The sequence below is a fragment of the Opisthocomus hoazin genome, chromosome 12 (genome assembly GCF_030867145.1).
Source record: "Opisthocomus hoazin isolate bOpiHoa1 chromosome 12, bOpiHoa1.hap1, whole genome shotgun sequence".
Lineage (NCBI taxonomy): Eukaryota > Metazoa > Chordata > Aves > Opisthocomiformes > Opisthocomidae > Opisthocomus > Opisthocomus hoazin.
In genome coordinates, this window is record NC_134425.1 from 5,646,152 (window position 1) to 5,668,311 (window position 22,160).

At 49.5% G+C, this 22,160-nt stretch overlaps 2 protein-coding genes across 3 annotated transcripts in view; one reads left to right on the forward strand and one right to left on the reverse strand.

The window, feature by feature from the left end:
• Positions 1-2,735, forward strand: part of PEPD (peptidase D) — a 139,545-nt gene extending 136,810 nt beyond the window's left edge. For both annotated transcript variants that reach the window (XM_075434164.1, XM_075434165.1), the window contains one exon: positions 2,047-2,735. In XM_075434164.1, coding sequence (XP_075290279.1) covers positions 2,047-2,196 — 150 coding nt within the window. In that variant the 3' untranslated portion in view covers positions 2,197-2,735. The remainder of the gene's footprint in view (positions 1-2,046) is intronic.
• Positions 2,736-6,198: 3,463 nt separating this feature from the next.
• CEBPG (CCAAT enhancer binding protein gamma) lies at positions 6,199-12,896 on the reverse strand. Its single transcript, XM_075433869.1, has 2 exons — positions 12,765-12,896; positions 6,199-8,390 (listed from the first exon to the last, which is right to left on the reverse strand). The coding sequence occupies exon 2, from the start codon at positions 8,278-8,280 to the stop codon at positions 7,828-7,830; it is 453 nt and encodes a 150-aa protein (XP_075289984.1). The 5' UTR covers positions 8,281-8,390; positions 12,765-12,896; the 3' UTR covers positions 6,199-7,827.
• Between the last annotated feature and the right edge of the window lie 9,264 nt (positions 12,897-22,160).

The window sequence follows — 22,160 nt, forward strand, 5'->3', positions numbered from 1 at the left end:
TCTCACCTCACTCTATCTTCCTTCCCCCGGCTCATTTCATCACTCTACCTCCATTTTCCAGCTCCTTCCCCATCTTGATTTTCTCTGGTGGCCTAGATAGGGCACAGCACTGACAGACACCTTCTCTCACTTGTTCTTCCCCCTCCCTCTTAGTCTGGCTTTCATCTGCTCTGCTTTCGAGTCAGTCCATGACCTCAGACAGTGCCAAGGTATTGGTGAAGGCATGAAACGCTGAACTGGAAAACACCCAACAATTTTTTTCTTTTTGTTTTTTTGCTCATCTTACTGGTTAAGCAGACGGATTGTGGCTGGCATTTCTCTGTAGTGGATACGCTGGGGGATGGCAGTGGCAGTGGGTGAAGATTGTGCCGCCGGCGGTGCTCAGGAAGCGGCTCTCTCCGTAGGCGGTCGGCTCGAGCCCTGGCTGGCCTCGCCTCGGCTCTCTGACTGACTTTTGCACTGACAGTTTTACTTTCCGCACCAGCGCTGTGCCCAGCTCCGTTGGCACTGGCGCGCTTGCCAGCGTGACACATTGGCTCTTACCACATCAGCAGGTACGTGCCCTGGGCTCCGGCCCCTGGCAGGGCTCACCTGGTGCCAGCAGGTTTTTGGCAGGGGCTGTGCCCAGGCCCAGGACCTGGCGGGACAGATGCTGGGGGCTGCTGCGAGGCTCGCCTTTAGATGCAGTGCAGCCATCTTGCTGCATCGTTGGGTTATTTCTGGCTAGCTGGCCCAGTTTGAAGCGATGAATTCAAAAACCCACCCTGGTAAAATCTGTTGAAGCGCACAGAGTCATTCCGTGTGCCGCTGGTTTGCTCTTCTGCAGCAAAGCACTGGCCGTCAGGCACACCGAGTGCAAAGAGCCTCGCGGCTCTCAAATTTACAGCTGTCCAAATCAAATGTGTGAATGCAGTCGAGTCTGTTTATTTAATTTTGCTTTATAATACACTTAACTTGATACCACGGAAAAGAAATAATCTGGAAAAGGCATCATTAAACAGTTTAATAAGGACCGGATGACTCATTTTGTTTGAACAAATGGATTATTTTGCAATCAGAAGTACAAATGTTAACCAGCTTTATTTTTAGTTGAAAATGTCAAGAGGTCAGAAACAATTAAAGCAGCTGTAAGGTGGGAGTCCCTCAAGTTTGTGTTCTCTTGGATTTACACCTTACTAAAATTGCTTTTATTGCAGCTCAGCGACTTACTAACATTTTTCTGATAAGATAATGGGAAATGACTGTGTAGGCAGATTTACTGGTAAGAAGAGATTAGAGTCAAACAGAAATGGAGCATACTTTTCATTTTAACAGAACAAGAGCTGGAAGACTGAGAGGATCTGCTTTTTCCTTGCATGATTTGAAATATAATGATTGTATTTTAAAAGGAATGTCTGACCTGCTTAGGAGTTTCCTCATCGGCTCAAAATTCAATGTTTTGAGTGTCAGCTACAAGCAGTTTCATGTCGCAGTTCCTGCTTTGAAAGTTTATTGCATTTAGAGAAAAGAGCGTGATGTTCAGTTGCAAGGAGCAGCTAACCACGGCGCAGCGCCAGGACGGCGTCGGGAGCAGGCACGTGCGCGGCCGGAGGCGTTGCTGCGGAGCCCGTCCCCGGCAGCCCCTGCGCTACCGGGCCGGAGGCAGGCTCTGCGGAGCGCTCCTTCTGCTGCTCCTGGTACCGGCCTCCGCGGTGACCAGCCCTGTGCCAGCTCCCGGCACACCCTCTCGCTCGGCCCATCCCCAGTGTACCCACCGCAGCAGAGGCACCCTGGGACCCCTGATGGGCCACCGCCCCCCACGGGGCCGGGGTCACCCACCAGGCCACCACCACCCCTGCGGGTGGCTCTGCTGGGGGTCACGGTGGAGCCTGCGCCGTCCCAGGGGGTGGCAGGGGCCAGTGGCCCAAGACAGGCTGGCCCCTGCGGAGCTCCGTGCCGCGGTACCAGTGACGGCAGTCCCGGTGCTTGCAGGGTGTTGCTCTCGCTGCTGTCGCTGCCTGACGTTGCTTCTAGAACGCCTTGGTAACCGCGTGTTCTCTGTAACAGGTCCGGATCGAGGACGACATCGCGGTGACAGCCAGTGGAATGGAGCTGCTGACGTGCGTGCCGCGTACGGTCGAAGAAATAGAGGCTTTCATGGCAGAAGGCCAACATGGCGCCAAGTCATTTGACTGCCTCTCCAGCCAAAACCAGTAAACTTCAGGGTGATACTTACTGTCCCACGCTAATCAGTCATCGTTCTGATTTCATGCCACAGCATATAAAATAAAATGCATCCAACTCTTGATAGCCAGAGAGGCAGGCAGGCTATTAGGTGGAATGATTCACTCTTTAAAAATGAAGGTAGAAGGCTCCAGCACTTGATACCCAGGTAACTCCAGTGCTGCGGCTTGCAGGCAGCAGTTTACGTTACCAAGTGCCACCGGAGTGACCCCGCTGCATTGTCAGTGGGGCTCACACTTCCGTCAGATCTCAGCTCAGACATATCTTGCAATTAAATCTGAATTTTGATGACTGGGACTCTGAAATACCAAACGGATTATCTGAATGCTGTCAGCAGTTATAACAATCTAAGTCCTTTTTTAAGCTTCATCACAAGTACTGCGAAAAGCATAGAAGAAAAATCAGCTGTTCTCAGTGGCCATAATGACACCTGTATTTTTCTTACGGATCTTCTTTCAGTGTCAATGGAGTAAGCAGAATCAAATTTTTATTAAAGTTCATCCTTGGCATCATTTATGCTCACAACTTTGTGATCATTATGCTCTTCTGCTCCCGCTCCTGGTTCTGCATCTGACTTTTCTGTCAATTTGTGCTCTGGAAACTCTGACCGTGCATTAGCTAGATGTTTCTGCTCTGGGTAGTGGCTGTACTGATCCTTCACATGCAGCCTGGTGCTTATTAGATTTGTCCATCTATTTGTTCCTTAAAAACGCAGATTGCTGTGGTGTCCACAAGCCTTAGGCACTGCAAGAAGGGAGTATCTTTGCTGCAGGGCTCAGGGTCATTCAGCAGCACATGCTGTGCGGAATGAGAATGTGATTTTTAACTGTCCAGTGTTAGCCGGTTCAGAATGAAATCACGTATATTTTATTTGGACACACCACAACCATGTTAATAATGATCACAAAATGATTTTCCATTCATGCAAGATTTAAATGACCCAGGGAAGCCTTTCTTTACTGTAGGTGTTCATCAGCCTGCAGGAGAATAAGTACATTTCTTGCACCATACAATAGCATTCATTGCTGTAACTACATAAAAATAATCTCGCTCACTTTATGAACACATCAGAACTCCTGTCTGGTCTTCAGGCTCTGCTTCAGTTTGACTGCAAAGCCGCTGCACAACATCCCTCCGCCGTGCCCGGGGACCTGAGGTGCCAGCAGGATGTCGGGGCCTTGCTGGGTCTCACCGCTTGCCCCCACGGTGCAGGGATCGGCTGCCTCCATCATCCCGGTGTCGCCGTTCTGTTGCTCACATCCCGGAGCTGGCACGCAGGCGGCGGGACTGGCTGCGAGCTGCCGGGTGCCTGCAGGCACCTGTCCTGCACACAGCGTGCAACCCAACGGGGCGTGGGTGCCGTCAAAAACCGCTGCGCTGCTGTCTTTGTGCCTGCTCCTGGGACTGGATTTAGGCCTGAAATCGTGTCCTTAAACACTGTCCGGTGTGGTGCTCTGGAGAGCTCCTTTTGCTCATTGGGTTGACTGCGCGGGGAGAACCTGCTCGTTACTCATAGCAGCTCGGTGACCCATCTGAAGAGGAAGCTGCGTGTCGGAGACTAAAGAAACACATTGTGAAATGATCGGGGGGCTTCGCTCCTTATGCTAATGCCACTTCATTAACAAATAAGCCTGATTACGTTTTTTTAAAGGTTGCTTTGTAAGAGGTAAGTGCAGGGGGTCTCAGCTGCGAAGGGGCAGGGGCGAGGAGGGGAAGGTGTGAGGTGAGCAGCTTGTACGGGCAGCTCGTGCTTCCTCCCGTGGTGACGGCAAGTCTCGTACCTCTGAAATGCGGTACTTGGGCGGAGGGCATCAGCTCTGCTTCGGTAGCGTTGCAGGAACGAGAACACAGAAACTGCGCTGGCACCACTCCGGGCTCGTCTCCCTGTGAGACGCGGGAGGTTTTTCCAGCACGAGACAGTGCTCGTGGCCTCAGCCTTGCTCCCCCCACGTCCAGGTGCCGTCCTGCGGCATGCTCTGAGCATGCCATGGGGTGGCTCGCTGCTTTGGGCTCTCCGAAACCTGCTGTCGCTTGGGTTCAACAGCGGTTACAAGTAACACTTTACAGATTTTTAAAAAAAAGAGAGTTTTGGAGTTGCTTCGACTAAGCTGTAACCCCCGTCTAGTCAGTAGGCCGTTCCTTGCCTGTGATTAATCTTGGCAAGTCGCGGGCTCTGCTGCCGCTGCAGAACAGGTCGAGCAGTCTGGCGTGCTGCGGGAGGCAGGGCTGGCTCTGCTGCGACACGTACCAGCGAGCAGGCCCTGCCGAGCTCCGGGGAAGCACTGGCGCACGTCACCGGCCCCTTTGCTGCTGCGCGTGCCTGGGACGTGGGTGCGTTTCGGTCTGGGATGGGGCACTGTCTCCCATTGTCCTTCACCATCAGGCCCATGAAGTTGGTGACTACAGGCTTCATCCTTCCTTCCAGAAATCTGTTCTATAATGACGGTACTTCTTTTTACCCACTTAAGCAAAAAGTGAATTAGATCTTTTTTCTAAATTTGCAGGGGGGGAGGGGGGAATACAGGTTACGGCAAACTTTATGACTACATCAGGATATTTCAGGCTGTCAGCTATCATGTTTTCCCAAATGCCTTTTCCCCTTGGTGCAAACAGACTTGAACAGAGTGGCACCAAAATAACAGAGAGAGTGTGTTACGCTGAGCAGGTTTGTGTCCTCAGAAGGGTCCGAGCACTTCTGAACCGAAATGTTTAAATTGCCTCCGCTCCCTGGGGATTTGTCTGCCAGGCCAAGGCGCTGCTGCAGCTGTGGGGCGTAGCTAAGGTGGTAGAGCCTCCTCGTGCTGGTGGAGCCTGGAGTAGACCCGTTCTCTTGGTGGCACACAGAGAAAATGGGAATAAGGTTTCCTGGTGGTACATACAGCGCTGTAACGCTCGTTCTTGTAGCGGCACGCAGCGCTCTGGCACAGGCTGTAGGTGTTGTCATGAAAAATGGGTCAAAAGGAAAACCTTAACTTCTGCAGGCCTACACTGACATTTTCTGGGTAGATGTGCATTTATTCCAGCCTTTCTTCAGGCAGGAGAGCAGCTCGCCCCAGTCACCTGGGTGTGGGCGTTCTCCTGAGCCTTGCAGTGGAGGGGTAGGGCTGAGGCGTTCTGCTGTCCACACAGCCGGGGCTGCTCCACCTCGGCGCAATGCGAAGGAGCCGTGCCCCTGCCTCTGCCCCTCGGGGTCCAAGAGGCTGTTTTGGCAGGGGGGGCTAGAAGAATAGACTAACACCGTTCCTGCAACCAAACTCTCACTGAGGGTAGATTTAAAATACGAATTTGTTACAATCCTGTGTGCGTGGCTTCGCATACACGAGCGGTGTGCTGCACACAGCCAGCGCTTCCCTGGGCGAGCAGCGCAAGTGCAGACTGCCAAGCCAGGACAAATGACTTTCATCACTCGGTGGTTTTGTGTGAAACAAGGAGGAAGTGGAATCAGACCTGTCAGGAGTAACAGGCAGATAAGTCACCATCCAGAGCATCAGAAAGAGTATTGCTCCCACTCAAAGAGATTTGAAAGATCATTTTCATCAAAATCAGAAACAAGTGCCAGAGATTTTGCGCCCCTGTTCCGGTGACTGGGGCGGACCCGCGGCAGGACAGCAGGGCCGCAGAGCAGCCGAGCCCCTGCCTGCAGCGCCAGCGGGAGCGCAGGGCTAGCGAAGGAGATGCTTGCAGGGCACCCTTCTCCGTGCAGTTCCTGGTGGTCTGTTCCTCCGCCTCCCCTTCCCCCTTCCCCCCCCCCTTTAATGGCAGTACATTTTCAGCCTTAAATTTATTTTTCTTTTTTTTGTTAAATCTGGAATTCAGCCAAAACTGTAATGAGTTTCTGTTTCTTTCCATTGAGTAAAAACCATAGTGGAAGACGGGAATGGAGACCGTTGCACTGATTTCTCAGAGACAGCTGCTTGAGGTGGGCACTTCTGCCTTTGAGGGAAACAGAAAAGGGACAGGAGAAAGGAGGCCAGCACTAGAAGCAAAAGGTTTTTATTAGCTTCTGATATTTCAACCCTACCTACTTAAGCTGCAGCTAGAACCAAAAAACGTATCGTTGTAAAAAGACTACCATAATCCAAAACAATCCATGAAAGTTTTCCACATGTATTAAAAGTTTAAATTCAAAAAGAACTTTTCAAGGTTTCATTTTCTAACAGCATCTTCACAGAGATAATATCCAAGTTCTCTTCCTAAGTACAGATACAAGGCAAACAAGGATCCTACAAAATAATCTATGGAAAAGGGGTAATTAAGGAGGGAAATTAAGACAGTGTGATAATCCACTAGCCAGACACACAGGGTAAATGTAACACAACCATACCACCAATGAAATACTTAAAAATGAAAATAAATTAAGGTTACATCAAAGTTCCTGCTTTACTTTTGTTGTTTAAATCCTCAGTATAGTACATACCACCGCGTTATAGATCATGGCAAAGGCTTAGCACTAGCATTAATAACGTTGCTGTAGAAAAACTTTGCTGAAAATAAAACAAGACCAAAGATACTCCTTCACACAACTGTATGATGGCTATAGAAATTCCACTGAATCCGTTACTCAAACTAGGGCCGCTTACTTCTAAAAATCACTGTGAATTTCTGTAAGATCATGGTGGCAAATCTGAAGAGCTGTGAAAATGGAGATGAGTGTCAACGAGCAGTGATCTGTACATTCTGGCTGAACAGATGCTGTCTTACCCCTTTCACTGCTTAGCCAAGCTGCACATTTTGTTCTCCCCGATACCTGCACCCCAGCAAGAATGCAATTTTGCAGAGCACAGCTTTTGGTAGCATGTTGACGTTTTCTGAAAACCAGAACCTTGTTCTCCTGAGGCCCCAGTCACTATGTGAGCAACGTGAACAAGGCTTGAAAAGCTCTGTCAGCGTGCTGCTTTACCTCTTGCACATGATGCTTCGGGCTCATTTGCCATGCGGAAGCCAACTGCCTGTACGTATCACCATAGCATACTGCAACTTCTCTAGAAAACGTCAGTAAGCATCCCTATAGCTCACTATTACTACACACTCCCCATTAACTATAACTGGACAGGAAAGACCTAAGTGGTGCTTTATGGGACTTGTTCTACAGATTTTAAGTAGCCCACCAAACAGGAAAGCAAACACCCTCCACAGCCTTTGCAGTTCTGTAGTACGTGAGGGAGAAAACAAAGGGCTTAAATACACTAAAAGGTACTTAAAAGTCACTCTATCCAACTACGAGTTTCTGATACTACAGTGAACCATCCTGCTGGATTCCTCCCATTAGGCAAACTATCAGAAGGTAAGCGAACATTTCTGTGAAAATGCTATGTCCCTAATTCTAAGCTCCTCGCTGACTATGAATTTAGAGCTGCATTTATTAGGTACATCTTTCAGAGGAGAAAAACAGTTAAAACAAATACCCTAAGCGGCTTCTGGTTTGTTTTATCAAATCTTCAGTGTTAAACCTGAAAAAGAAGAAAATCTGCACAAAATGATGGTTAGAAGAAAAAAATCTGCACAAAATGATGGTTAGAAGAAGAGAGTTTTTGCTTGGTTACTGCATGGGCGCTGCAGACAGGCTGAGTCTCCAGAGTTCGTTTCGTAAAGCTGCAGCAGTGTCTACTGTCCACTGTCTTCCGGGTTTGTTGTGGTGGTTTCAGTGCCAACAGGTTGCACATTGTCTGCAAGATTGTGCGCGTGCTCGAGGAACAAGTCTTTCAGTACGCTCAGCTCCTTGGTCAGGAGCTTAATTTTTGCCTCTAAACGTTCATTTTCCTCTTTGAGCTGGTTGACCCTTTGGAGCGTGTCTTGCGCTTTCTGCTTGCTTTTTAACCGGCTCTTTTTCACTGCCATGTTGTTTCGCTCTCTGCGCTGCCGATACTCATCACTGTTTCTATCCAGAAAGGAATTTTTCTTTCCTTGTTTGCTCGGAGGCACAGCTTTGCCTCCGCCACCGGGGCTGACGGGCACCAGCTGGGGAACCTGCTGCAAACCACTGGTGTGTGCCTGGGTGTGAATCACGCTCACGCCGTTCGCATCTGTAACAGTGTTCTGCTGGGATGTCTTGCTCATTTGGACAGGCTCTTCTTGGACACAACAGGATTTATTAGGAGACAGAAAACTGTTGGGTTTCTAGAAGGTGTTTCCAGCAGGTCTTCACATGAATTAAGGGCAAGGTGAACCTAGAAGGGAAAAAAAGAAATGCTATTAAAGGTGCTGGGTTCAGCTATAATCTTGGACATCCCTGGCTTTAGCATAAGGTACTGATGGCACATCTGGCAGTAGCACATCACAATGTGCTGGAAGCGGACAAGCTGCCAACTGCATTTCAGAAGCCTCTCGGATGTATTTGGATTGGAAGGGACTGTTACTGGGTCATCTAGTCAAGCTGCTTGCGTTGTTCATGGCTCTACTCAGTTATTCCAAAGCCATCCCTGATGGACGGGTGTCTAGCCTAGCCTCGAATATCTCCAGTTTCACAACCTCTGTCTTGGCAACAGGTTCCACTGTCTCACTTTTCCTCCAATTATATAATTTGCTTAATTTTCAGACTGGAGTTTTCCTTCTGCAACTTGAACCTATTAACAGCCTGACTCTTGACCAACAGGAGTACTCGATCCTTGTCCTCTCCAGACCATCCCCCTGGGTGTACGCACAGCCGAATTTCTCCCTGGTATCTCTCCTCTGGAGTGAGGGTGCTCAGACTGTCCACCTTTCCTCAGTCACCTTACAGCACTTGCTTTTGAAGATGATGCCCAAACTGGTGACTGTTTTAAGGCCTCACTAGCACTGAGTGGAAAAAAACACCCAATGGAAAAAGGTAGTGCACTGCGCAGGCCGTGAGTGAGCAACGCTAAAGGAACCCCTTCCGCCACAAGCAAGGTAAGACAGGCTGAGCCCGCACCGGTCCTGTAACGAGCCCGTGGGACAGGACCACAGGGTGACGGCAACGCAACAGTCACCACGCAGCGAAGGCAGGAGAGCATTGCGCCCGCAGGCAGGCAGCAGCCACCGCCGAAGCGTCCGCACAACACGTTCCCCTGCTGCAGCTCCTGCACTGTCGTCATCCCGGCAGACCAGCAGGCCTGGAGAGAGGACGTGCTCTCCTGCTACCAAGGTCAGCCTGCTGCTGGCACCAGGAGGACTCCGCGGCCCTGGCAAGGCCAGCACCTTCCCGTCTCATGGGGTGACCTCCTGAACCTCTGGGAGACAAGAGGGGAAGGGCAACACAGCTGTTCCGCGTTCCTGAAATGCCTGCCTGTGGCTCTAATGAAGAGTGCTCAGGGAGCAGTCAGACAAGTGTTGATTTCTTGTCGCGTTATGGAAAAGCACCAAACTGGCACAAAACAGCCCTACTCCAAGAGTGGACTGCGCCGCAGCAGAGCAGCCCGACGCTCTGTCACGCGCAGCGTCACACGACCGGCGTTCGACATCCTCCTCGCCCGTCCCCGAAGGCCGCACCGGGACGGCTGAGCCAAGCCGTCGCGGTGAGCGGCGGACAGTGCCAGGCGCCGTTTCCAGCAGCGCCCAGCCCCGGGACGGCGCACAAGGGATGACTGCGCTGCCTGTCGCGCTGACGAACAGCCGCGGTGAGACACCTGCAAACGAGCTGCTCTGTGTCACTGGTCATTCTAGACTCACAGGCTCATCAGCTGTTCACTGTTCTTGTTTGCTTGTTTGTCTCAGCAGTCCGAGATTGCTGTTTTACCTTCTGCTAGGGTATCATTGAAAAAGTTAAAGTTCTACTGTCTAGATCAATTGCAAATTTTCTTCCATAATGAGGAAGCCAGAACAAGATGCAGCTGCAGAGCATGCTTCAGTAAAATTAATGGAAAAGCCTAATAAGTTTGGCTTGAATACTACTCAAAATTCACATTCTCTGTCACTGAGAAGCCTTCTCACTTAAAACAAGTGTAGAAGACGTGGGAGTACACCCACACCCCTCCTATCAAGAAATCCTTTCGTTTCCATATTTCAAGGCAGAAAGAGACCATCAACTTTTTATAGCTAAATCTATATACCCACATGCCTAACTTTAGTACTTCCCTGATTTAAAGTCTTAAAGCAACTTCTGCGAACCACATGAAGTCTCTGATTCTGACCGAACAGGCAGTTTGGTTCAGCAGCTAAGTGAGCGTAACAGCTAACAAGATGTCACCGCACACGTCGCCGGCTGGCAGTCGCTGCGCCTGTGTGACCACGCAGACGTTCTTAGTCAAGATCCGAGTGCTCCTCTCAGAGTGTATGCTGGCTTTGTCTCAGCTTTATTTTTCAATACAGGATTTCTGTAGCCCTCGAAGAGTACCTAGCTCTGTTAGATCACCTCTGACAAATGTGTTTTTCCACTAATTTCTAGCATCTTTTCAAAGCCGGACAGAAAGCTGTCCTGTCCCCTCGATTTCAACACATGACAGCGCCTGCTAACGCCGCTGGACAGCCCAGCTGAGCCACCCATGCCACCTTCACCATCCGCTGCTTGTGCCTCGTGAGGTGCTGCAGCGGAAGGGCTGGCTCCTACCCCCGAAGGCACCTCACCCCACGCATAACAAGTTTCTTCACATCACCAGGTTCCATGTGCTGGAAAAATTACTTGTTCCATTAAACTGAGTTTTAATGGAAGATTTCAGTTGGGCAGTCCATGGCTATGAGCAGAGAAGATGAACTAGGGCAGCACCTCTCGAGCGAGCGGTCTAGCCCTGCTAGAATAGATCTCCCTCGATGCCTTCCCACTGGAACGGATCCATTCTGTACCAAGTAGCTGTTCCTTGCGTAAGACACGTTCTTATCTGGCTTGATGATCAGAACTCTCACCTGGGAGAGATGACACCTGGATTCCTGTCCTCCAACTAATATTTACACAAAGCAAGTAGCACTAACTGCACCGCATCACAGATAACCCAGGAGTGGTAACAGCTGAGGCTTGACAATGATTTTTCCCCCGAGTTATTTGGAGGCTGGATCCCTATTACCAGTTGCCAGTTCTTCAGCAGAACGACAAGAGGGAAGGACATCCCCGGGCAGCGACAGGCACTGTGGAGCATCCTTCAGGGACTGCTGCGAGGAGACTGAGAGGCAGCAGCTACCAGACGTGGGGAAGGGGCTCTGGAAAAGGGTGAGGGACAGGGCGCGGTGTCTGGAAGAGGCCACGGGGTGGGGAGGCAGATGGGTCCGGGAGCCCATTTCTCAGACACCGTGCCACACCAGCGCAGCTGCTCTGCTCCTCTCCGCAGACAGGCTGGCTTGCTGTGAAGGGTGACAGCCCCGGCACAGCAGGAGACAGGTCCTGCTCCGAGAGCCAGCCGAGCTCATTAGCTGCTCATTAGCTGGAGCTCGGCGACAGCCCTGGGCTGGTTCCTCCCAGCACATGGCGGTGTTTCCATGTCAGAATTGCCTTGTTCTCTCCTCAGGCCACGACTGGCCACCCAGGACACCGACTGGCCACCCACTGAAGTGTAAGAGCTGGTAACGCAGAGGCATTCTCTGAGGCGGAGAGATGCTTCTCCCCGTCTGGCAGCACTCCACAGGGACCACAGAGACTCCCGAGCAAATCAAGGCCTTTATTATGTTAGCTTTCACAAAAAACCAAAAAATTTCAAAAAATTAAACTTCCAAATGTTTGTTTCGGCAAAAAACAAAAATACTTGTTTTCAAGTTGTTAATTAAATCAGTGGCTTTTTTTTTACTTAGCAGCAAGAAATACAAAGCGCCTCCCTGCTCCCTCTGTGAGATGCGACTGCGCTGGTTTTGATGGTCGGTCAGCACGACTGTGTCACACAGACCCCCTCCGTGTGCCGTCCGATGCCAAACCAGTCCCAACCGGGACAGCAGCGGGAATGCCCCGGCAGGACCTGCCTCAGCGTCCAGATGACCCTGTACAGAGAGCCGGCGGCGTGCGTCCGCCGAGGACCGAGGGCCTGCCGCAGCTCCCAGGGCAGGCCAGCCAGAGCCGAGGGCAGCCCGCGGACCGCAGGCTGAGCAGCCACCGGCTCCGGGCCGGCCAGCTCACGCCTGTCACCACCTGCTACCGCGACAGGCGACATCCCTTTCCCGCCTTTTTCTCACAACCTCCATTTTCTCCGCGCCCCGGCGGCTCGCAACGCGGCGGGCGGTCCCGGGAGCGCTCCGAGACCAGGGGTGAAGCTTCCCGCTCCGGGCCGCGCTGGGGACCGGGGCGGCGGCGGCTGCCGGGGCAGGGCGCGGCCTTCCGCCCGGCCCCGCCGAACCTCCCCCGGCCGCGGCGCGGGGAGGCTCGGCGGGGCCGGGTCCGCCCCGCTCCTCCCCCGCGGGCCTGAGGCGGCCGCGCCACCGCCCTCCCCCCCCTCCCCCTCCCCGCGGGGCCGCGGCCTCCCCCGCGCGCGCGGCGGTGCCCGCCGCTGCCAAGCCGTGACTTCACCGGGGGGGGGCGGGAGCGGCGCGGGGCCGGGGCCGCCCGCCGATTGCATCATCCGCTCCCGCGCGCGGAGCCCGCCGGCAGGGAGGGAAGGAGGCGGGCGCGGCCCCGCCAGGCCCCCCGCGCCCCGGTCCGCCGCCCCCCGCCCACCCGCGGCCGCGCTTACCTGAGGCGGCGGAGCGCGCGGCGGCGGGAGGGGCCGGGCCGGGCCCGAGCCTCCTTCTTCACGGTGCGGCGCGCGGGCGAGCGGCGATTGCGACACCCGCCCGCTCCTCCCCGCCCCCCCCACGCCCTCCTGCCAATCGGCGGCCGGGAGGCCACGGGGTGATGCAATAGGCGCCCGGATCGGCAGCTGGCGCGGCCAATCAGACCGCCGACGCTCTTAAAGGGCGAGGCCGTGTTGTGGTGCGGCTGGTTTTTTTTTTCCCGAGGGAACGGCGCGTGTCCCGCGGGCAGCGCCTGCGCGGGGCGGTGCCGGCCCCGCCCCCTTCGCGCCGCGAGACCCTGGGGGGCGCCTCAGGCTGTGCACCCCACCCCCCAGGCGGGCGCCATCTTCCCCTCTCCAGCGGGGGTGGCGGGGGCTGGAGGAGGCGTCGAGAGGCCTCTGGGCTGCCCCGCGCTGCGCTCCTGCCGCGGCCTGAGGGGAAGGAGCTCAGCCCAGCTCAGCCCGCCTGTCCGCGGCCGCCTCGCATCGCATCGCCTCGAGGGGAGCCCGCCCGGGGCCACGCGTGGGGAAGGGACCAGGCCGGGCCGTCCCTCGTAGGGACGTGCCGTGCTGATTGGCATCTCTTAATTGCACCTGGGCGGTTAATGAACGCCCGGCAGCGTGTTTCCATCTCAAATCTGGCCGCTGCCTGGTTTGCCGGTGCGGCATGTTGGGGAGGCACGGCAGGAGGAATACCGAAGACATCAAATAAAAGTTTTAAATGTTCACGACAGAAACTACGGCAAATGCCTAAATTTCTTAGATTATTAATTTTCCTTTTCAAATGCATTTTAAAAAAAAAAAGCTAAACACCAGCTGATTAGGAAACATCTGCATCATAGAGCGAAGCACCGCAGGGAGGCTCTGTGCTGGTTCCCTGGCACGTGTTTGTCGCTGTGAAGCGTTTCTGGTAGAGAGGAATTTTTTTGGCCCTTGATGTTTCCCAGGCGCCTTGGTTTCGCCTCGCCACAGTTCTGCCCGCGCGGATGCTGGCGTCTCTGCGCCGTGCACACGCGGGACGTGTTCCTGGAAAGGGAAGCACGCGCCCTGGGACGTTGGTGCGCGTGTTGGCAGTGGACGGTTCTGGAAGTCGTCGGTGTGTAAGGCAAGGAAGGTTTGAGCAAGTTTAGGAGTGCAGACAGTGAGAACAATAGAGTGGGAAAAGTATTTTTCTTTTAAATGCAGGGAGAAAAAGTGCCAATCTGTATGCTGCTCCAGTTTAGCCCGTAGACCTGCTTGGGCAATGGTTTATGTCTGCAAAAGGAGTGGGAAGAATCTGAAACGTAGTTGCAGAGCTCGGTAGTGTAGATTGCATTGGCCGTTTTTGTGGCTGTCGAGTGTTGTGTGGGTTTTTTGTTGTTTTTTTTGTAAAGGCCCATGGAAAACAAACCATATTTGCAGACGAATTCTGAGAATTAGTCTGGGTAGACAGTTTTTGCTCAGCTCATTACCATGAAGATACTGTTTCCTCTTCAGTCATGAAGTGTTTGCTTTAACATCTCTGATATTTTTCTGTTTCTCAGTCGAAACTGTAACATTTTCTGTGACAATGACTCATCCATCTACAGCTAGAGTGAAATTCCAGGTAAGCATTAAACATTATCCTCTGCTCACAATAGTTAAGTAAGTGTGTGCTCTTAGGGTGCTTTCCTAGGATTTTAGAGCACTTTATGACCATTCATTCATTAATCCCCTTCGAAGAAAGCTGAAGAAAATAAAACGTAGACTACCTTATTCTCATAGAGTTTGATTAATTTAAACATGAAAGCCCATACGTAATTCCACGCATGTAAGGCATTCCAGTGCTTGGTTAGCACTGTATCCCATTACAGGAAAACCATCACACAGTGTACCTTAGTGTTTGCAGGATATTTTTCTTTTTCCTGCAGCATTACAGTAAAAATAGTATACGATGGAAGTGATCTAAAAAGTAATCACAGAAATAGATGGGCAACTGCTCTTGAGATGTGGCGTTGAAATGCACACCTTACCTGGTTATTTACCAGTTACACGAGCTGTGCAGCGGCTCCGGAATCGCGCGTCGCAAGCAGACTGGTCCCTGCTGGGATGACGTCCTTCTCCCTCTGGTTCTGGACGTGTTCCTATAGCAACACTCTACCTATGCGACTACGGATAATACTGTAATAGTATCGCATTTTCACGTGCATAATCCAGTCTCATGATTCTTTAAAGACTTTCATCCCTGAAAAAAATTACACAGGTATTCAGCATCTTCAAGTAATCCACAGCAAATCACGGTTAGAGGCAGAAAGGCTGTTGAGGCAATAGAGTCTGTAGGAATCGGAGGCAGAAGGAGTCAAGGGGAGAGCATGCTGTTGGTAAATGCCCCTGTTTATTACCCACTCAGTGTGTTCCCTTAACATTCACAAAAATGTTGAAGAAGTCCTCTGCAGCCTTCCACCTACAGTGTGAAAACTATGTTGTTGCTGTTTGAATCATTTCTATTGTGTCTGATCCCAGTGTTTGTGCTTGTTACCTCTGTCTTCATGGGCTATTATTTCTTTGTCCTAAAATAAAAAACCGTGCAAACACACTGGACTACAATCTGCACTCTAAAAAAATACGTTTTTCTGTAAGCATTCTATTCTTTGCCTCAATTTCCCTCATGGATAAGCCTTCACTGGATTTTTTTTTTTTTACTTCAGACTTGCACGTTTCTGTTAAAGGTTTACTTTTCACATGTGATGCTACTGTGTGGTTTTTCCTTCTGGTCTGACATCCGTGCCTTTGAATTCTTCTAGATGAGAAGCTGGTCATTTCATTTCCAGTAATTCAGAAGAGAGGAAAATAAATGTGTACATATATTTTACAAGTGGAAATAAATAGGCCCCTTAGGTAAAAACACATCATTCCAGGCTGTGATGTGAAGTGTGTTCATGTATTGGAGGGCAAATGCACTGAATTATAACAAAATAAAAGCTTTTCTTGGTAACTGCTGCTCCTAATCTCTCAACCTAGACTTATTCCAAACTGATCGGAAAGACTCTCTCGAATATGATTGCATTCCTTACGATCACCAAGTAGATGACATTCTCTCAGGAATATTCCAGAAATACAAAGCCTGTAATAGAGGTTTTCCCAAATCTTATTATTGCAAACCTCCCTTCTCTTAGTAGCCCTTGCATTTAGGTATTACAGGAATTATTTTTCATATTCAGGGCTGACCTGCACCAAGATCAAAATCCTATTGTTAGAAATCTAAGTTTTGCAGAGCTGACGTTATAAAAGCTTCAGAAAGCAGGAGGATCGCCGAGTTTCGTTTATCAGGAATCTGGCTGTATTTCAGAAAAATAAAATTCGGAAAGAAAAAGCATTATGAATACCTCTGCCTATTTGTTTGAAAAAGCTTACACTTGTTAAGCACAGAATTTCTGAGTGGTTTTTCAATCCGGTTTAATAATTTAAATGATAGACGCTTGTCTATTAATAAATGATTCGTCAGAGGTAGCCTTTTTAATAGGTGAAGAGAAAGGAGAGGAAGCATTGCTTACTGGTGACCGCTATTTCGGGATTGTACTTCTAATTCTAGCACTGACTCACTGTAGCCTTGGAAAGTTACAGTGCTTTTGTTCTAGAAAATACTAAGCAAAGAGGGGAGCCATTCTGTTCTAATAGCAAACATCCATTTTATTGTAACGCTGCCTGGAGTTCATTTACAGGAAAAATCCAATGCCTTTGTTCTTTCTCTCTGGGCAGCTAAGAAGTCTCGCAACTAAGTGCTCCCAGTTTCTAGTTCTGCATCTTCCAGTACCGGTTCCTTTATTTGCAGTTATCAAAAGATTAAAGTTATCCAGCTATCTAGAGTTACTCATGCCGGTTTCTGAAAAGAGATTAACTCAATTACACGGGCAGAATAAAGGGAATGTTGCTCAAATGGAGGAGGACAAAAAAAAAAAAATAGCTGTTCCTTCCCCCACAGCTTCGGCAAAGTGGATCCGGCTAGCTCAGAAATCTCCCAGGGTCTGAGCAGGCGAACGTATCGGTGATCCCTTTTGCTAGAAAGCCAAGCTGTCGCTTTCGCAGGCGCGACGCCGCACGCTTCCCTCCAGCCACGGCTGCTCCCGCTGCCTCTGCAGCTCCAAGTGGGGGACTGGTGCCTCACGCCCGACGGGCTGGTTTCATCTGGGCAGGATCTGCGTTACTTTTGCCCAGAGAGTAATTCCTTAATTGCTGTATTTTCCCTTCATGCCATTATCAGGAAGTTAAACTTTTTAATCAGAAACTTTTAGAATTAGCCAGCTGCATAGGCAAACATGTGCACATTTTTGCAAGTTTCACTTTTTTGTATGTTTTTCTGGTTGGTTGGCCGGGTTCTGTAACAGCCACACATCAGAGGCCTGTCCTTCGTAGCTACAAAATACTTTTTGATAATAAATTTGGTTTTTAGTGAAACTCTTACCCAGCCTATGCTTATCCCTCCTGCTGTCAGGAATTTGTGCTTCAAGCCAAACCAGCTCAGGTCCTCCAACGCCGACGTTTGATTTCACGAGATGGTACTTTGATCCGAGAAGTGTGCCACTACAGCAGTGGCCTCTGGAGGGATTTGGAGGTAGAAGGCCGTCTCGTTACCCTGAGTAATCCTTTGTGTTCATGTGACAATTCTCTGCACTTAAAAACAAAAATGTGTTCTTTTTCAAGATTTAACATGTATCATCCCCTCTCTTCACAGTATTCCAGAAGACTGCCTAGAATATGACCAACATATTTTAAGTAAGTAAAGATGACCAGATATTCATTAGGGTTCAGTAGCCACAAGTCTCTTCAAAGTGGGTGAAGCAGCTGGGGTTACTGTGACCTTCTATAGAAATATCAGAATATGGAATTAGAAGCTTTCTCGTAGGTATTTGAGTCTGAACATCAAGCATGTCCCTGAAGAATGCCTGGTCTGGGAGGAGGCTCTAGGTGTGTCGCATTACCCCAAAGTGTTCAGATTTCTGCACAAGCATCTATACAAAAAGAAGGAGCGCCACCTTCCTTTACATTATTTTACGGGATTTTACAGTTTTTATCAACCTCTGTTTGTGTATGAGTGTTCTCTAGCTGTGCTCTGATGTCTAGCAAGCCAATTAAAACTGATATAGCCATCAGTTTATTGATGCCCTGCTTTAAACCATGAGATAGCCATTGTTGTGAATTTCACTGGGGCCTGGCTGGAGTTTTACCTGAACTTCTCCAGTAATTGTACTAAACAATGCAAACTGCAAGTCTTCTTGTGTCTACAGAACGTGACAGGGATTTGTAGACTGCTGCTGATCAATATGGGGGTTTGCTGCCATGTGTATGTAAAATCTCAGGTAAGGTGAGGCCACATAGCTAAAAATGAGTGAAAACAAAGTAGATAAATGGATTGAAAGGAAAATGCTATGTATCGTGTGTATGTATGTGCACATATAAAATCTGGTTCAAAAGAGACTTGTTAGGACTGAACAAGTCTGAGCGAGAATTAATGGCCCACACCTGGGAATAAGAGGTGAATTCTCAAGTATCCAGGTTTAGTAACTGCCACACCTGTCCTATATTCCCAAAAGCATAAATGAGGTCTGCAAGGATTTAGATAGCTTAGCTTCTGAATGCACCGTGCCATGGCTCTTTTCCAAGGCATCATCAGTCACCGCATGAAAATCCCCACCCATAATTACTAGGGCATTATTTGTCACGGGGTATACCCTAGTGAAGAACTTCACCTTATTTGTATGATATCAAGAAGAGTAAATAGTTTGGGGGATGAATTTTATCCAGACTTCAAAATGGTTCTTCAGAACAGAAGCCTGAAATAAATACCCTTCCAGAAAAGCAATGGAATTGAAGAGACGTAGCTCTGTTTCTTCTTCAGCCTCATGGTGCTGGGAGAACAAGGACACAAACTTCTTTCTTATCAATGGCTTTATTATTCCCTGCAACTTATATGACCTCTGAAATACCATGAAAAGCTCAATGAACAGCCACTTGAAAAAAGAAACTGAGAGCTTGTCACCTGGTAGGGGATAGTCCATCCGCTTGCTTACTCTGCCTCACTTCTGTTCATAGAAGTGAACAGAAAATGAGTTATTTATGCCTGGATCACACAGAATAAGTGGGAGGACAATTTGAGAAAGCGTCCTGGCAATTGCAGTGTGTCTGTCATTGACCTCCTGCTGCTACCGTCTAGGAGAATTTTGTGCTAGATAATCAGTGACAGTGGTACTTTGTCAGGCAAGTAGAGCCTATCTCTTGTCCCCAACAGAAAAGCAGCACTTACCTCGACAGTGCCATCTTCCTCCCAGGAAGCTGACTCTCTGCATTCTGTGAGTTAACTGGTTTTTCGTTTTCGGCCTCCTGAAGTGGGAGAAAATTGCAAAGAAACAGTGGGGCACAACTCTCCCTCCTTTGGCTCTGCCTACCTTCTAACATACTACAGACTCCCAGAACAAAGCAGTTACACTTACACTTGCAGACACCTGAATATCTCTGTCACAGTGAATTACCAGGCACAATCTAGTGACAAGTTTCTACTGAATATGAACACTGCAGCCAAAGTTGTTGAAAAAGCCATTTTGGTAGCACATCCCAGGGACAACAGTGTCACTGGAGAAGGGCTCATCTGATTTTCTCTCCTCTCAGCAGTAACTAGATCAGATTTTCTTCTGATAGTCAGGAGAAGCTTTATGCTCCCTCCACCGCTAGCATGTCCTTTGAGGTCATGTTTCTGCATCTTACTGGCCTTAAAAAACAGCTCAGCAAATCTCTGTACAGAGGAAACTCTCCTCGTTCTGAGTTGTTTAGCCACCGTGTAGGGTTTTCATGCATCAGGCATGATTTATTTTGTCAGAAGTTCCTACATAATTAAAACACCAACTGAAATTATTGTGAATTTTGCCCAAGGAAAGAATTCAGGATCAGCAATATTGCAACGAAGTTGATGTTAGTGACTTAGAGGGGAACAGCCTGTCTGTGAAAATCATAGAATCATAGAATAGTTTGGGTTGGAAGGGACCTTACAGACCATCCAGTTCCACCCCCCCTGCCGTGGGCAGGGACCCTTTCCACCAGCCCAGGGTGCTCCCAGCCCCGTCCAACCCGGCCTTGAGCACTGCCAGGGAGGGGGCAGCCACAGCTTCTCTGGGCAGCCTGGGACAGGGCCTCACCGCCATCACGGTGAAGAATTCCTTCCATAAATCTCATCTAAATCTCCTCTCTTTCAGACAAAATTAGAGTAACATGCAAAGGAAAAGCTGATGAGGACACAGAGTGCTTTAAGACACACTGGCCTGCTCTCGTAGACTCCCAGCGGTGCATGTGCACTGGTGGGCCATGTATTTGCCAGCACCGCTTGGCAGGGACTGAGACTTACACTGCTCAAGCATGGTGGCTTCCCTGAAGACTGTTTCTCTGCATACCCAATGTTTGCTGAACGTGCACATTCCAAAGAGGGCTTTACCAAGGTGCACACAATTGTAGAAACCTGCAAAGCACACGATGACTGTGGTAAAACCCACAATCGTTTGTCCAAGTTTTTGAGACCCTGCTCCAGGGAGTACAGCCATTGCTTTGAAGTCACCCACAGTCCCAGTGGAGATGTGGTTTGGCAGCTGGAGAAAAGGACTTTGCTTACCAGGAAATCAAGTTCTTCGGGGTACATTGTTTCTGTGTACCTTCATCTCCTGTCCTCTTTTTCACAGAATTGTAGAATTATGAAGGTTGGAAAAGGCCTCTAAGATCATCAAGTACAACCATCAACCCAACCCCACCATGCCTGCTAAACCACGTCCCGAAGTGCAATATCCACACATTGTTTGAACCCCTCCAGGGATGGTGACTCCACCACCTCCTTGGGCAGCCTGTTCCAATGCCTGACCACTCTTTCAGTAAAGAAATTTTTCCTAATATCAAATCTAAACCTCCCCTGACGCAACTTGAGGCCATTTTTCCACTTGTGTAAAGCCCTGTGACATTAAGGGACTCAGCAGGTGGGACAGGACTGAGGAGTGCTGGTCTTGTCATTCCTGCAAACCAAACGAAGACAGGATGAGTGCACAGAGGCGTGCGTGTACTCCTAGCAGGAATACACGCGTAGGCAGCCGGTCCCAGAGAAATCCAGCTAGGGGAGACTACCTTGCAGCTAACAAGCTAATGGGGGACAGTGTGCTACGTTGTTGCCGAAACTAACTGGAAAATGTTGGGCAAAAATGACAATGCTTTAAGCACAAAAAGTTTATAACAAAACATTTCATTTGTGTGAACACTGTCTCAAGGTAGGGACATTTATTCAGCACTAGTGTATGGCGTCAGGAGAGAATGCTGCAGCGTATTCTGAAACAGTCTCTGTGTCTTTGGCTTTCCTGATGTGAAGGCACACTCCCTGTGCTACCTGAAGCTGAAGAGCCTCCATGCTTTTACTTTCTTTCTAAGCATTTTTAAACAGATTTCTGGAAAGATTTTGAGTAGGCTTAAAATTTGATACACCACATGTTCTAATACTCTACCACCAGATGGACTTTTTTTAGCCGTGACTGATATATGTAGATACAAGGACTTAGAAGTATTTCAGTGCTGCGAGGGAGATTTGATTTGACTAGATAGCTCTGAGCCCACTGAAACAAACAGGCAAGCAGCACTGGGGCCAAGTCTGGCTTCCTAAAGGCTGAGTTTGCAGTTGTTGTGTCGGAAGGTCTGAGCTCTACCTGCAGCGTTTCCCACACTTTGAACATCTAGCCTTTTCTCACAACACTAACACAGATACTTGGAGTTTGATTGCCTTCCATAAAATTTAGGGACCAGTTTTTGCATATCCACTGGAATCAGCAGCTGAGCTTGCACAGCTATGTGCAAGCGGCAACTATAGTTAGGAAACCCACAGTGTCTTGCGCTTCCATAAAAGAGAAGGAAACAGGAGCCTGAAACTTTTATCAGTGAGATGCTGAGCTGGGTGAGTGGTGTTCCGTGCAGTTTATCAATAAAGGAGAATAGTCATTGCCATGTGGTGAGGGGTCTAGACCCTACCATAGACCCTACCATAGAGGCAAATGATCTCTTGATGACTTAATTTAAACGTAAATGATCCCTAAGTCCTGCACTTAGTTACAGAAATAATTCAATCTACTAAGCCTTTCTAAAAGGCCCCAGAACATTCATGCTGGCTGGAACAGCCCCTTTTTTGTGGAAAATACCAACCCACCATGAACTGTACTGTCCTATCCAACCTAAATACCAGCTGTGCTGGCTGTGGTAACTGTCAGCAATTGTTTCCCTGACAGGGAGCAACAGGGTTCTGTGCCACATTACACTTCTCTGTCCTCTTTTGGCAGCTGAGTGTCAGACTGCAGACAACACGCACGCATCCTTTCCTACGTGGTATTT

Bases quoted from the DNA above. Each gene is read 5' to 3' on its own strand.
- CEBPG (XM_075433869.1), bottom strand. From the start codon at position 8,280: ATGAGCAAGACATCCCAGCAGAACACTGTTACAGATGCGAACGGCGTG.